The sequence below is a fragment of the Ambystoma mexicanum genome, chromosome 5q, assembly GCF_040938575.1.
Source record: "Ambystoma mexicanum isolate Mex_15411 chromosome 5q, UKY_AmexF1_1, whole genome shotgun sequence".
Classification (NCBI taxonomy): domain Eukaryota; kingdom Metazoa; phylum Chordata; class Amphibia; order Caudata; family Ambystomatidae; genus Ambystoma; species Ambystoma mexicanum.
The window spans coordinates 1,296,032,162-1,296,048,681 of NC_090933.1; the positions used below are offsets into that span (position 1 = coordinate 1,296,032,162).

Here is a 16,520-nt window from a genome sequence, read left to right on the forward strand (position 1 = left end):
GGACACACCGTATCCAGGATGTATGACTTATTGCTAACGGGAGGACCCCCCCACAATATTAGTAGTGAGATGCAAGTGAGAGGAAGACCTTGGGATCCCTTTCTCAGACACACATTGGAAGGAAATTCTGGGATATCACAAGAGAGTGTCCAGGAACGCTAGATTACAGCTGATTCAGCTGTTTGTGATGCATAGGGCATACATGACCCCCTTGAGAATTTCACGCTTCCCTTGTGCGGGAGTGCAACGCTGCCCAAGGTGCAATACTGAGGAGGCGGGTATGCTACACATGTTCTGGGCATGCCCCACAATGCAGAAATATTGGGAAGAGGTAGCAGCCAGAATGTTCCGGGGAGGGTTGATATTGGATGTACTTTCCCCCAGAGCATGTCTACTGGTTCGTTTCTCATGTCCCAAACGTGCGAAGCACATTTATAAGATGAAAGATCTGGCGTATATACTAGCCAAACGCAGAATTGCAATGGCATGGAAAGCCCCGAGGGGTCCTAATATAGAGGATTAGTGGCAAGATTTGAAGAAATGGGCACAGGCTGAGACAGAGGCTTGGAGTGGGCGGGGCACTTTGACCTATCGGCCGCAGGTGAAGAAGTGGTGGCATGGATGGCCCTGCTGCAAAGTCTTTTTGCTCTGGTAGCCACAGCAGCACCCCAGGAGGATATACCCCCATAAACACTATGGATATGATGGATACTGTTGGCAACCTGCGCTCAATGAAACGTTAATACAAGTTACAGGCTAGTACGCGGGGTGATTTGGGGGGGTCAGGGAGGGAGGGGTGGGTCAGTTTGGGTAAAGGGTTTTAAGATGGCTTGCTTGTTTACTGTGGACAATCTACAAGACTGTTTCATTGAATGTATATCTTGTGTGTAAGTTAAAATCAATTAGAGCTCGTTTAAAAAAGAAAAGAAAATGCTCTTAGAAGGGGCTAGGTGATTTTCCACCTTAAATCTATTGAATGCCTACCATCAAATTCAACTTCATAAAGAATCGAAACACCTCATGTCATTTACTTCCCCTTTTGGAGCTTATCGATTCAAATGCATGCCGTTAGACTTGGCATCAGCGAATGCAGTTGTTCAAAGAATTATGGGGAAGCAATTTCGAGGGAACCCCAATGTCAATTGTTTCCAAGGCGACCAAGCCCAACATGTTCGGTGTATGAAATAGGTCCTCAACTCCTTAAAGGATGCAGGGCTCACGGGGCGAGGAGAGGAAGATGCCATATGGTCTCTTGGGACCGGCATATTGGGGGTTGGGGACGGCATGAAAAGGGGGAGTGGGTATTTTGATACACAAGAGACTGAAATTGGAAGTAGAGAAAGTCTGGAGGTGTGATGCAGGGAGGACTCTGCTAGTGACTGGTCTCAAGAAGGGGACCCGGATAACCTTCATGACACTATATGCCCCCAATCAGGGCCAACTGCTTTTTCTCCATGTTGGCGAGGGTCTTGAATGAAGGGGCAGGACACTTGGTGGTGGGTGCAGATCTCAATATGTGGGCAAACATGCAGCTAGATAGAAGGGCAATGGGGCATAGTGGGACCGGAACCCCCTCGTCGGCCGGAGATGGGCTGCAGGGGTGTTTGGATTCACATGGATTGTGTGAGGTTGCACGTCTTTCAACCCCAGCAAAGGGGGTTCACTTTTTACTCTGCGCCCAATGGGTCCTATACTCACATAGACTACCTTAGTATTCCGAGGGAACTTCTGGTGCCGGCTTTGGGAGCAGAGATCCATCTGGTCTTGTGGTCAGATCATGACATGGTATCATTGGACTTGTCCTGGGCTGATCTTGCCCCCCCGCAACTCAGTTTGGAAGTGTAACAAGTCTTTGTGGAGGGACCCCGTTTTTTGTGTGAAGTTGGAGGGGACGATACAGGGGTACTTTGCTTTGAATGACACAGGGGAGATGGACCAGGGTACGGTCTGGGATGCGGACATGGTGACATGAAGGGGCATGCTGGTCAGGGAGGGAGCACGTAGGAAGAGAGAGAGGACCTTGCTGGAAAACAAGCTGCGGAAGGAGATAGGGACATTGGAGAGGCAGGTACAGGAGACGGAAGTGGGGGTAAGGGAACTGATAATGGACGCCAGGGGCAAGAGGGAGGAGCTCAGGCTGTTGGAAGATGGCAAGACAATCCGAAAGCTTCCATTTCTGAAGCAAAAATACTATGAAAAAAGGAATACGGCTGACACTTTGCTGACAGCGCGATTACGCAGACAGCAGGCTGACAGATGGATATCGGGGGTGGGGGGCCCCGGGAACGTTCTTGGACCATCAACGAAAGGGGTGGTTGAGACCTTTGCAGACTTTTACGAAGACCTATATAAGGGGGAGGACCGACCAGAAGGGGAAGGGATGTGAGCCTACCAGGGAGGTCTGTCGTTACCAAGGCTGTCCCCTGAAGAGGCTGAGGGTATGGACACCCCCATTACAAGTGAGGAGATCTCGCTGGCAATCCATCATATGCAATTGGGAAAGGTGCCCAGGGGAGGATGGGTACACAGTGTCTTTTTATAAGACGTTTGCTACTGTCTTGAACCCCCACCTGGACAAACTATTTAATGTTATTTTGGAAACTGATAAAGTGCGGAAAACCTTTGTGCAGGCCCTTTTCTCCGTGATACATAAAGAGAGTCGGAACCCACAGGCCTGTGGTTCATACCGTCCAATTTCTCTCCTCCATGTCGATGCATAAATATTTGCTTGGGTCCTGGCATCAAGACTAGACCCACATATACCTCGGCTGGTGTACTTAGACCAAGTGGGATGTAGGACAAGGAGAACCCCACGCTTCTATCTGTTGATGCAGAAAAAGCCTTTGACAGAGATGATTGGAATTTCATGAAGGCAACTCTGACTAACTTTGGATTTGGTCCCAGGTTTCTGCAAGGATTCCTGGCTCGGTACTCGGACCCGGTAGCTAGTGTCTCCGCTAATGGTAAGTTTTCACGAGGGTTTGAGTTGGGTCGAGGCACGAGACAGGGTTGCCTCCTCTTGCCGACTATGTTTGCTCTCTCCCTGGAACCGCTGGCTCAGACTCTATGGGATAAACCCCGGGTGGAAGGTATGTTGTCTGTGGGAGGGACAGAATATAAACTGCGCATGTTCGCCAGTGACATTCTCCTACATCTTAGGAATCCTATGGCTGCGGTCCCGGCAGTGGTTGTGATTGTCCAGTGATACGGGGCCCTCTCAGGTTTTAAAATAAATACCAGGAAATCCATTTTGTTTCTGTTGCACCAGATGGGGGTGGAGGATAGTCAGAATCTGGCCAGTCTGGGAATGAGGGTTTGAAAAGGAGCAGCTGCAATACCTGGGTAGAAAGGTGACAAAGGACATAGGGGACTTATACAAACGGAACTTCTCCCTCTTTTGGTGAAGCTATTTAATGATCTGGAGAAATGGGGCAAATTGCCAATGTCATGGCTGGGGCGGCTGAATTCTATTAAGATGAACTTTCTCCCTATAATCCTGTATCTATTTCAGATGCTTCCTATTCATGTCCGAGACACCATGTTTCGCAAGGTTAAGACACGACTCCTGAGGTTCCTATAGCAGGGGAAAAAGGCAAGGGTGTCGTACAAGGTCCAGGTGCTCCCAAAGGAAAGGGGTGGTGTGGGCTTCCCTGATATCTACCTGTACTATAAGGAGAAGCAACTTAGAGTCCTGGTCCCGCATCTACAGGAAATAGGGCACTGTCAGTTGGTGGGCCTTGTCAACGTCCTTCTGAGACCGGCGACGGTTGAGGAATAGGTATGGGTGCAGAGGGACCGACTCCCAAAGAGGGTGAGGGTACACCCCATCTTGGGGGTTATTTGGAATATATGGTGGAAGGGCCCAGATATGAAGGGTGTCACGACTTGCCCATCTCTGCTAAATCACTTGTGGGCCTCGCGGGTGAGGGAACAGATCCCGAATTCAGAGAGATTTCAGACCTGGCTTGAGGCGGGGCTGACACGGGTGGGCCAGCTGTGGAGGGAGGGTCAGTTCATCTCATTAGTGGATTATGAGAAGGAACTGGGAATAGGAGAATTATCTGTGTTCTCATACTTGCAGTTGAAAGGGGTACTTACGGTCAAACAATGGAGGGGAATGGTGGAAAGAAGGTTAACCCCTTGGAAAAGGTCCTGGACTCGAGTTTGGAAATGAAAGGTCTAATTTCCTCCTTGTACGGCAGCCTGGTGGAAGTAGATAGGGGAACGACTGAGGCTCCGGACCAGGTGGTAGAGGGACTTAAGTCTGGAACTAGATGACGTGCTATGGCATAGAATGTGCAGTAGGACCTTCAGGGTTTCAATAGCATGCCAGTATAAGCTTCATGCGATTAAACTGCTGCATAGATGGTAGTATGACTCGGTCCGTCTTTCGAGGATGTTCCCGGATTTGAGCCCCCTTTGCTGGCATGGATGCGGGGAGCAGGCCGACCACTGGCATATGTGGTGGGGTTGTGACAGGGTCCAAGTTTACTGAGATGAGGTTCTCGGGTGGATCAAGGAGTTGGATGGAACTCAGAGAAAAGTCACCATTACTGGTGCTGTTAGGCCTGGAAGGTAGCAAAGGGGAATATATAAATCTCCAGCATTTGCTTCATTCTCTGTTGTGAGCGGGAAGAGCATGCTTAGCGATGCACTGGAAGAGACTATTTCTCCCATGCAGGAAGGAATGGATAAACGTGGGTAGGAACATTTATGTGATGGAAAGGATCACACCTGCGATACACGAGAAAGGAGGGAATCTCGAGTCGGAGTGGGCTGATTTTCGAGGCAAGTAACCAAATACTAGGGGACTGGGGGCCTGGAAAGGCACTGGGGATAATGTGGTGAATATGGGAGGAGGATGGCAGCATACAGTGTGCAAAGGCGAAGACGATTTACGGTAAAGGAGTTTGGAAGAAAATCTGGTACTAATGTGCCCTCGACGAGACGGACCTTAATATTCCCTGCTTGGCTGGGTGAGATGATGAGTTAATATGTTCAGAGGCAGGGGGGATGATATGGGAGGCCATTGCCAAGTTGTTCTTTAAGGCTTGTCTTATGTTCTTTCATTTGGTCATATGGTGTACTGTTTTTGTTCTTGAAAATGTCAACAAAGTTTAATTAAAGAAAAAGGATGCAGGGCTCACTCTCAAAAGGGAAAAGTGCCTCTTTAAAGTATTAGGAGTGACGTACCTTGGGCACGTAATTAATGACAAAGGCATTTGACGCAAACCAGATTTAGTAACAGCCGTAAATGATCCACCAACACTTCAAGACAAAGACAGGCTAGAGCTTTTTTAGGGTTGGCTGAATTTTATATGAATTTCTCTTCAAACGTCACCCCCCCGACAGAACTTCAAACAAACACGCGGAGGCTTTCAATGACATCAAACAACAAATTGCTTAGGCTCCCTGGGCATGTACAATCCACTAGAACCTACATGCCAATAACATAGGCTTAGGTGCTAATCGCCCCTGTTTGAACCCAGCTCGACACCACCACCCACCTAGAACAACATGGCTGCTGCTCCCAAACCGCTGAACTGCATACTCGAACCAGTACACCATTGCACAATGCCAAGCGCATCGTTGCCCTTACTCTAACCTGAAGCACCTCATTGCACCCGCCATCTTTGAACTGCCTCTTCAAAGTAGCTTTGATCCGTTCAAATCGAACCGCGAATAGTCATCAGCCGCTTAATTACCGAACCAACGCTGTTGGCCCTCTCGAGCCGCACTTCTTCCAACTGCAACAAACTTGAGGTTGACCCCAGCTCAATGCCTGGTCCACCTCTGGAACAAGGCCGCTGATCCAGTCGTACCCAAATTGAACTGCTGGAAGAGCACCCAAAAGCCTGGTTCATTGCTGTTGAACTGCCAAGTAACCTAAGAAGATACTACTGACTCTTAACTGCCCCCTTTGTGACGAATGGGTCCTAGAGACTGGTTAAGTCACTAAATCCCTTATCTTCAGGAAACATATCCTTTTACAAGAACATGGTTTTCACTTACATTACACCCCTGATTCATTACCCAGAGTTCTGCATTGTGCTATCTTTGCTTATTCTCTGCTCTTTTCTCAGGGGTGGGATTTGTGTAGTGCCTGTCTATTTTGTTTTTTGACGATTGTGTGTTTTATTAACATATATGTATATTTTATTGAATCAAATGAGGAGTGTTCGCAATGTGTGATGTGGGAGTGTGGTGCTGTATCCCAGTGACATCCCAGAGCATTGCTAACATCTAAGAAAAATAAATTGAGGGGAGCAAATCCTTTGACCAGTTTTCTACAAGATTGCTGGTGTGACATCTCTAAACGTGTGAATGCGGATTCCTACTTGCACATGGAGGCCACCATTTGGTTCAATCCGGCCTTGAAAAGTCAAGGGAAAGTTTTCTTCTGGCCAGAATAGTTCTTGGCGGGAATAAACTATTTCCGTGATCTGATAGACAGAGGAAATTGGATCCCGTACACCCAGCTGAGTCGAACTCACAATATGGCTGATTGTTCATTTGCTGAGTACAGGAAACTGAAGGCTGTTGTTACTGCTTGCCTTGGTGGGCCTGATTTTCTGAATCAAAATATTGCCTGGTCTACACTACAGTCATGTGGGAGCGCTACTCATCCGGCTGCTACGATGTACGGATACTTAAAATCATTCCGGAAAGCAGATTCAAGTCTGCCAGTAATCTGGGCGGATGAGTTAGGAGAAGAAATTGATTGTATCTGTTGGCAGCGCTGCTGTGAGAATACCCAGTTGGTGAGTCTGGATTGGGGTCTTAGAGCATCACAAACAAAACCGCTCTTTAGATCCTACTGGACACCTGTTAGGTTATTTAAGAGGCAACTCATGGACAATGAACTCTGTTGGAAGTGCAAGGGTGCAAGAGGATCCCTCAGTAATCTGATCTGGTTTTGCCCTAAAACGAAGAAATTCTGGGAGTGTGTATGTGAGAGGTTGGGGCTGGTTTTGCGCTGTACGATCCCCCTCTCAGCCACCTCATTGATTCTAGGGGACATATCAGTGATAGATGACATCTCTTTTGGGCAGATGACTTGGCTACCTCGTGCCAGTATGGTTGCTAAGAGGATCATATTGAGATCATGGAAGTCAAACAACTCCTTTAACATCAATGAATGGGTGGACAAGCTTTTAACTATTTCAACCTATGAGAAAGCCATGTACAAGAAAGCGGGTGATATTGAGAAATTCTGGGACATTTGGAACAGGTTCCTTGAGGTTTACGGTTAAATTCAAAACCCTTATACAGGATGAAGTGTCTCTGAATCTGATTAATATACTAACTTACTAACTAAAAAGTTTCTTATATAGCGCAATCACTCACCCGAAAGTCTTAGGGCGCTTACATAACATGACAGACATATAACATAAATTGAAGGGAGGGAAGAGAAGTAGCCGCGATGGCGACTAACATGTCCTGAGAGGTAACCAGTGATCTTAAGGGATCCAATGGAGATTAAACATCAAAAAGAAAGGTTTTAAGACATTTTTTGAATTGTTGCAGTGTGGTGGACTGTTTGAGATGAAGAGGGATTATGTTCCAGTTCTTGAGGCCCCAGGACCCAAAGCTTGCTTCACCCACTTTCTTCAAAAGGGTACGTGGTTGTGCCAATAGCAAAAGACTGTTTGAGCGTAGCATACGTTTAGGAGTCGCTGTCTGTAGCCTGGTCTTTAGGTAATCCGGGGCTTTACCTGAGAGACATTTAAAAACTATAACTAGTCCTTTGAATTTAAGCCGCTGCTCAATAGAGAGCCAATGTAACTTTTTTCGATGCTCTGAAATGTGAGTTTGGCGACTTAGGCCACGTACAGCTCGAACAGCTCCGTTCTGTATAGTTTGGAGACTCCTAATGTTTCTTTTTGAGGTGCCTATCAAGAGGCTGTTGCAGTAGTCTAGCTTGGTATTAACTATGGCTGCTGCAATGGATGCTCTATTAACTTCGGACAGATATGGTCTTATTTGCAATAAGAGATGTGTAAAAAAGCTGCAAGATGACTTGATGTAGGATACGTGCTTCTGAAATGTAAGATAGGTATCAAAGTATACTCCCAGCCTTTTTACAGAATCTGATACATGAATGTTGTTACCGCCAATTACGAAGGCTGTATAGTCTGGGTCCATGTTTTTATGCCTAAAAGGTGTACTGATGACCAGCAACTCTGTTTTTTTATCATTGATTGCAAGAGAGTTAAGAGCCATCCATTTTTGAATGGTATCATAAATTTCATTTACAGAAGCCAAATCATCCTTGTAGACCTTGTTTAGTCGTCGGCGTAGTTAGCAAATTGTATGCCCATTGATTTCAGCAAATCACATAGGCATTTGATGTAGATATTAAAAAGTAATGGGGATAAGCAGGATCCCTGAGGGACATCACATATCAGAGGAATTGTTTGGGATTTAAAAGATCCCTTCACGACACACGCATTCCTAGGACCCAGAAAAGATTTTAGCCATCGTACCGCTTCAGGAGAGTATAGGCCGGTTTTTTGGAGTCTTTCAGCTAGTAATTCATGGTCGACCAAGTCGAACGCAGAGGAGAGATCCAGCAGAAGCAGTAAAGCAGAATTACCCTCCTCTAGTATCTCTGTTATATTGGCCTTAAGGTCTAATAGCGCCGTCTCTGTTCCATGGTTGGCTCTAAAACCAGACTGTTCCCTTGCAAGAATGTTATTATTTTCGACAACTTTCTCCAGCTGGATATAGGCTATTTTATCCAATATTTTAAGTATAAAGGGAACATTTGTGATGGGACGATAGTTCTCAGGTAGCAGAGGATCAAGATTGTCCTTTTTAAGTAAGGGGGTGATCCATGCCTCCTTTATGCTAACAGGAACAACAGCTTCCTGAAAAGAGCGGTTGACAAGTTCTGTTATCCATGGGGTAAGAGAGTTGGCAAATTCCTTAAAAAGTGGGGTGGGAAAGATATCTCCTTTATATGATGTAGGTTTTAGGCCCTCAATAATCACTAGGACCTCTGATTCTGTCATGCTAGTAAAGGAAAAAGGTGTTATATCGTGATGCAGAAGTTCTGGCAGAGATGGTAGTGATGATTCAGTTAAATACTGAGACTCAATTTTATCCCTAATATGTCCTTGATGGAGTTCAGTTTTATGAGTAAAGCTATCAAGTATGTTTTGACACCATTCATTGTTTATAGTGATCCTATATTCGGTGTTGGGATTTTTGAATTTGTTAAGGACTGTAAAGAGTTCTTTAGATTTTATTGCAGCTTTTTCAATTCTGTCATTAAGAGACAGTTGTTTGGCCTCAAGCACAAGACGTTTGTATTCTCTCGCTGCGACTTGATAGGTCAGTAGGGCGGAGGGGATGGGTGGTTGCGCCACTGGCGTTCACATTTCCGTTTGTTTTTCCTAGCAGTGATTATATCGGGGGTGAGTTGAAGTTTGAAGCCTTGCTTCTTCTTCCTTTTTTCCTGTCGGAGGGGGGCAAGAATATCAAACGCCTTGTTAGTTGCGTTTCTAAAGGCAGTAGTAAAATCTTCCAAAGATAAGTTACCTCCCAGGGGGGTAACATGGGCTGTATGGTAGATTTAAATGTCTCAGCTGTCATATTTTTTATATTACGTGATTCACTTATACTACTAGTTTTTTTCGGGATAGGATAAAATTTTAATGCTAGTGCAAAATGTACCAGGAGGTGGTCGGACCAAGGGCACGGATCTATATTAGTTACACTAGGTGTGATACTCCTAGTAAGTATCCAATCAAGAGTGTTTCCAGCTTTGTGGGTTGGTTTATCCACTGACTGTACAAATCCTACGGAGGAGAGTGTCTGAAGAAGAGATTGGACTTCTTGAAGGTTATTTGCCCATAGGTTGAAATCTCCTAAAATAACAGCCGCAGTATTAGTTTTACATATACTTCCTATGAGAGCTAGCAATTGTTCCTCAAAAAGAGGGGTTTCTCTTGGGGGTCTGTAGATAATTATTAGGCTTAAAGAGTGAGTTGTATCTGTGTTAAGTTTGAGTTGAATAGCTTTGCATGATTCAATATTATTGCTATATTATTTATTTTCAAAGTTTGATGATTGTTATTTTCTGATTTTGGATTTGTTGGTTACATTGGCTGATAAAATTGTTCTATGGTTCTCTTTCCTTTCTCGATTTCAGGCTTCCTTTCTTCCTTCTATTCTGTTTTACTTTCTTCTTGAATTCTTTCAGTTATAGATTTAATTATTGCGTACAATGTTAATTATATGCCAGGATCATTTAGGTTTGTATTTTTATGACTATTAATGATATTTGTCACGTTTGTATAATTTGTCTTGAAAATAAAACATGTAATTGCAACAAAAAAAACATGTATGTATTTTTCATAGAACCTTGATTGAACATTCTCTTTATTTTGGACTCATATGCTTTGCTGTTTAGGTCGCTACTCAATCACATTTACACCTCTCTTGAGAGTATAGCCTTCCCTTGGCCCACGTTACCACAAAAGGTGAAGGAGGTATATCTCTTAACTGTGCCAGTTTTACCTTTTATGATTGTGTTGGCTCTTGGTTTATAGCAGTGTGAGGTCTGAGTGGGCATTTTAGCCTCTACTCATCCTTGTACTTCTGCTGGGTAGAATCTAATTAGTCACAACCCATTTAAAAAAATGTCTTTGGGGAATTCTGTTCACAATTCATACAGACCACAAACCCCTCATCTTCGCTTTATCAGTTTGAATCCCCTCAGAATTAAAAGGTGGGCCTTAGCACTGCAAGAATTAAATTTAAAAATGAGTTACCCCCCATGATTAAAACATTTAGATGCAGACTGCTATCTTGTTTTCCCTTAATGATAACGATCCCGTAGAAGATTCATGGGCAGCAGTATCCCAAGTAACTATTGGATCCACCATTGACAGGTGTACACGGCGAAAGGACGATGAAGAAGATGAAGAATTCCAGATGGTTCACAAACACATTACCACTGGTTAGTTTACTCAGCAAGGGGAGGTTAGTGTGCAATTCCACCAAATACACCTAGAATTGTGGGTTGAATGAGATATAATATTCAGAGGAGAGAAGGTGATACATCTGAAGGGAACGCATCCCCAAATTAAACAAACTGCTCACCAAGGGCACCTTGGGAGAAGTTTAACCATGCAATGTGTACAGAAGTTGTACTCGTGGCTGAAGATGGATGCCGAAATAGAGGAAGCAATGTAATGGTGTTTACTCTGTGCTGAAAGTGATAAAACGGATATACACAGAGTAGTTCCCCTTCAACTATTTCAAATTCCCACAGTCCCTTGCACTTCATATTGTTGGACCCATTGTGGGCATGCCCCTTGATAGCAAATTCATTTTCACCCTAATGGATTATCACTCCGAATGGCTATGTTTGTCTGGTCCCAACTTGTTACAAAAAAAGGCAGAGGGAACCCATCTACACTTCTCACAGATAATGGATTGCAAATCAGATCAGCGGGATTCAAGGAGTTGATGGAGACAACAGGGGTGAAGCAAGAAACCACTCTGGTGTACTGTCCTAGACAAATCAGAATGATAGTGAGGTTCAATAGGGTCATCAAGGGGACCCTTCAGTTAGTTCACATATCAGACCTGAAGGCAGGAGATCTTATGAGGGACATGATCTGGACTTAGCGCCCACACCACATTCAAGCACGGGGGTGCAGCCACGTATTGTCTTGAGAGGTAGGAAACCAGTATATGAGTTCGCCCCTGAGTGGTTGCGTATAATGAGGCCTGTGAGTGGAGATTGCAGAAGAGTAGGGAATGGCCAAACCAGGTGTAAACGCTGGTTTGAAAAAATGAGGAACATCTGTAGAGAAAAACGTAAAATAGGAGCTCTTTGTCAGGATCAGAAACATCAGGTTAAACAGGGGTGGTAGTCATCGCCTTTTCCCAAAGAGAAAAGTGTGTAAGGTAATGGGGACTGTAGTACTCCTTGAAGATGGCAGAAAATTGAGTCAAAGCCAGTTAGTGAGGTGTCACGGGAGAGAATGTGCTGTTAATCCTGCAAGGTGTAATGAGCATGAGAAGGATGTTGAATGTATTCCAATTACTAACCCAAACCGTGTCAGACAAGGGGTGAATGGTATAATTATTCCTAATTTGGGAGGTGGTAACCAATGGTGAGTGCAATATTGATAGTATTTCTAGTGCTAACTCGACAAAGTCCATTGGACAAAGCGAGTAACAACAGAGGGGCAGAAACTCTAGCCAACACAAGATGGAGATCCTCAATGTTTGTGCAGTGTTGGGTGGTTTGATTAAAAGGGACAGTGGGTGGGGTGAAATCTGTGCTGGTCCAAGTCCTTGCACTGCCCGGGTTGACGTACTTGTGCAGTTCTTCGCACTCGCTGGACAGACGCCTCCTGTGTCCTTTGACAGTTGTACGGTGAGAGCAGAGGAGGGTGCCAGTGTTTCAGCCTGGTGAACTAACTGTAAGGCGGATGGGCCCTTACGAGTCCAACTTGTAACTTACCGTGCAATAAACCTTGTCCACACTTCAACTGGCTTTGGGTCCACTTTATTACAGGCACTTTAGATCCAATTGCTGATGTAAATGCATTACCAAAGTAAGAGATTTTCGATCCAGGTGTTCGATATAAATATGCAACTGTATAATGGTGCCTTTGGATCCAGGTATTGAATGTAAATATTGCACTGTAGAAAGGGATCTTTGGATTCAGATGTGGGATATAAATATGAAACTGCAGAAAGAGCCCTTTAGAACCAGGTACCTGCTGTAAATATAGCACTTTAGACAGCAGCCTTTAGATCTGGGGCAGTTTCGATGTGTGGTTGCAGAGATCATAATGGTAAGGTCACCAGAAACATATCACACAGATAATGACTGCATATATTTCTGTTTTGTTTCAACTTTCTCAGTTTCTGCTCTGTCTTCTCTAATTCACACTCTCCCTGTGTCTTCCAAGCTCCAGGTATCTACCTGGTTTCCGTATGTATACTTAACACCTTATAGCTGGCTGGCTCCCTGCGTCTGATTGGCTCCCTGTAAGTGCCTCTGATTCTGTCTGTCTCTCTAAACCTGCTCCGGTCTCTTCTCTCTTTTGTCTGGTGTCTTCCCTTTGGTTCATAAGCATGCTACTAATATGCATATTCTTATGAACTCCTCTCTTGTACTGTCTGTTTATGTTTAATTTCTGCCATATCTCTTCTGGAATTTCTTTCTAAAATTCTGGAACATGTAGTTTATTCACAACTTTTCTTGCCTCTAAATTTCTTCTTCCCGTTGTTTCCATCGGGTTTCTGACCTTTTCACTGCAATGCAACTGCTCTTCTTCATGTTACAGAATCTCTCTTCTTTTCTCTTCTGGTCAATAATTCATCCCTACTTGTTAGAATCTACATGCTACTTTCGCCATGGTGGATCACTCTATATCTGTATGTGCACTTTCTTCTTTAGGGCTCCCTGGTACTGTATTTCACTGGTTTCTGTACCTATCTTTCTGGCTAGACTTACTTTTTATCTTGGGCAGGTTAATTTCTCAACTATGGTGTTCCTAAAGGTACTGTTCCTTTAATCTTTTTGCTTCATACTACATCTCTTTTTGATATAATTTCTTCTATGCTGATGATTCCCAAATCTTCTCCTCTTTTTCTGGGTCTCTTCGTTCTACCCTTTCATCCTTTTTCGCTGATATCCAATCATGAATGCTTACTCTCTCTTCATCTCAGTCCTTCTCCTTCAGTTGTTCCTGCTTTTTCTCCTTCTCCCTCTCTTTCTCCACCCTCTGTCTGTGTTATTTCCTCCCAATTAGCTAATCCTTATCAACGTCATCTCGTAATCTTGGAGTCATCTTTGAACTTTCTCTTTCTTGTTTACTTCATTTCTCCCATATTGCACATACAGGCCACTTCTAAATTCACAATATTTATCAAATACAACCCTTTCCACACCAGCAAGCATCTGATCACCTCCTTATTTTCTCACAACTTGATTACTGTTCTGCTCTTGTTGCTTTTCTGTTATAGGCTCTGTTCCCACTCTGCTCTATCTTCAACCCTTCTAATTGTCTTCTTTTTCATTTATCACCACTGTTTTTAACAGCTTCTTCATTCATCCATTTGTTGGTTTTTGTTTTGCTCTCTTCTGCCTTTTCATTTCGTTTGAATAGTTTTTAAATATGTTTACGGTCGAGCTCCTTCTTAACTTTCGTCCTTGATTACTTTATACTCTCCTCCACGTTGTCTTAGCTAAGCGTTCTCAGTTTGTTTTATCTGTTCATCATCGCCCTTTTGCGCAATTTGGTTTCAGTTCTTTCGCTTTACTCGCACCTAAACATTTGAATTCTTTGCCTCTCCACGTCTATGCTTCCCCTTCTCTGGCCATCTTTCCCACTTATGGAGCAGCCTCGTCTGCTTCTTCTTAATCTTTATTGATCTTGTAATATACCTTCATTGTAAACTAAGAAATATGATTTGTATCGTGTTTGATATGTACAGCTCTGTGCTGATTGCCCTATATGAATTCAATGAACTAAACTAAACTTTGCCTTTCTGTGTACCTGCCTGGTTACAATAGCACATCCCCTAATCTACTTCTATGATTGTATCTGCCTGACCACTGTTTGAGTGCCTCTTTCCTTCTCTCTGTATCTGCCTGTGTCTATATCCTGATGTCACACTGCATCTGTTTGTGGCTGCTTGGCTTCATGCATCGGCTTGTAACCACCTGGTTTATTTCTTATTGCATCGCCCGGCATTGTTGTTTTTTCACAGGTAGCAATAAAGATGGTAGCAACCAGTCAGGCTCCACCGGAATATCACAAGAAGTTTCTTCCAAGAGAAATCTTCTCGCTCAACGCAACATACAAACACGTGAATGTGGTGAGTCTGCTCATACATTAAAGAGGGGAGGCCAGGGGACGTGGGCTGTAGAATATAGAGCACCTGCAAGCTAAGTGAATTTTAATGTTGTAAAATGGGACCAGTTCTAGACGGGCCACAAGCATGTATCCCACGCCTGCACACACATGCAATGTTGGAGCGGATGAACAGGGCAAGGGCCGGCACTCTGACTCAGTCACTGTTTAGTGTGTTTGTGTGTCCAGTCATAGCCCATATTGCAATGTGTGTCTGGGTTGATACAATATACAAAAGACAGGAACACTAATAATGTGTTTTAGCTGTGTGTTCACTGACCTACGTTGGAGCCGATGTCTGCACAAGGGGCTGCAGAGTCAGGCAATGACAGCCTGCCAAGATCGATGCATGAGGGACCCTTAAACTTGCACACACCTTTCCAACCTCAGTTGCCTCCATCCTTGTTGGCATCATGCTGAGAAATAAATTGAGGATGGCCGGGCTAGAATTTGCACTCGCTGATCGCCATTGGCAAGTGATAATTAACTCTTGTTGAATATGAAATGGTGTGCTGTGTATGTGTACAATTGAAGTGGCGAGTAACCTTTTATGTCCAGCTACCAGCTTACAAGTTGCCATTTTTACCTTTGCCTGTGGCCTTGCACCAGTCATGTGCAACACAAGCTGGTCTTAACACTGCTCAACAACAGAGTGAACGATTGCAGTTCTGCTGCCTTGATGCTCATCGCCCACTTCAATTCACAGGTGAGCGGGGATTGCAAGCACCTTGTGCCTGACCAAGCAAACACAGGTTAAGTCAGTCAAGTAGTTTCAAGAGCTGATCATGCAGTGCAAGCCGGTCGAACTAGCTATGTTGGTTAATCTTGAGGGAAGTTGTCCTATCTCTAACCAGCATGCTGGATGTGGAGAGGTTCCACCAGCTCTCTCAGGCTGGTTCCACTCATATTGAACCACTCATATGGAAAAGCCTGTAGTCATAACAGAGAGGATCATGGAATGTAAAACCTGATGAAAGAAAAATAACTGATTAGTTACTGACGTGAGGATCTATCATAAAATGACACATGTCCGCGGGTATAAGCAAATACAGCAAGGTATTCTAAGCAGTGGATAGTACCCAAGTCAAGTGATAAATCATGGTTGAGACTGCACCATCTTTGCAATGTCCGCGCCATCGGACATACCTGACATTCTTGATGGAGAAGTATACCTAATTTCTCTGATAGAAAGAGGATCAAAGCAGATAACAGTTCACGGTACAAAGTCAGGATTAAAGGGCTAGTGGTAATGGTATTATATGACACTGGCACATCCATCTGGAATAGTGATAGGACAATTTATCAAGCCAAGGCCCTGACCACAACTCATCATGTCAGCAGGAATGAGAACTTATGTGCATGCAATCCGTTCCTATTAAGAGCGCAATTGAATTTATTTACTTTTAATTATTGTTTGCTTGTTAGGCACCTATACATCAAGTAAAATACTGTTTGAAAGCGCCCACAGGGCGAGGGGAGGGAACAATTGAATGAAATACATTACAAAACACAATAATTAATAGGAGCAGTGGAGGGAAAAGGAAGAGAGGATGAATCTACTATGCCATGTGAGTATTCAGAACGTGCAAGTGCTGCAAGGAAGACGGCAGAGGGCATAAGTGCTGGGGAGTC

The 16,520-nt window shown here is 44.2% G+C and overlaps 1 protein-coding gene across 1 annotated transcript in view; it reads left to right on the forward strand.

The window, feature by feature from the left end:
- LOC138498711 (testis-specific serine/threonine-protein kinase 5-like) overlaps positions 1–16,520 on the forward strand; it is a 616,456-nt gene that overhangs the window by 136,940 nt on the left and 462,996 nt on the right. Inside the window, exon 2 of the mRNA XM_069622355.1 lies at positions 14,746–14,853. Coding sequence (XP_069478456.1) covers positions 14,746–14,853 — 108 coding nt within the window. The remainder of the gene's footprint in view (positions 1–14,745; positions 14,854–16,520) is intronic.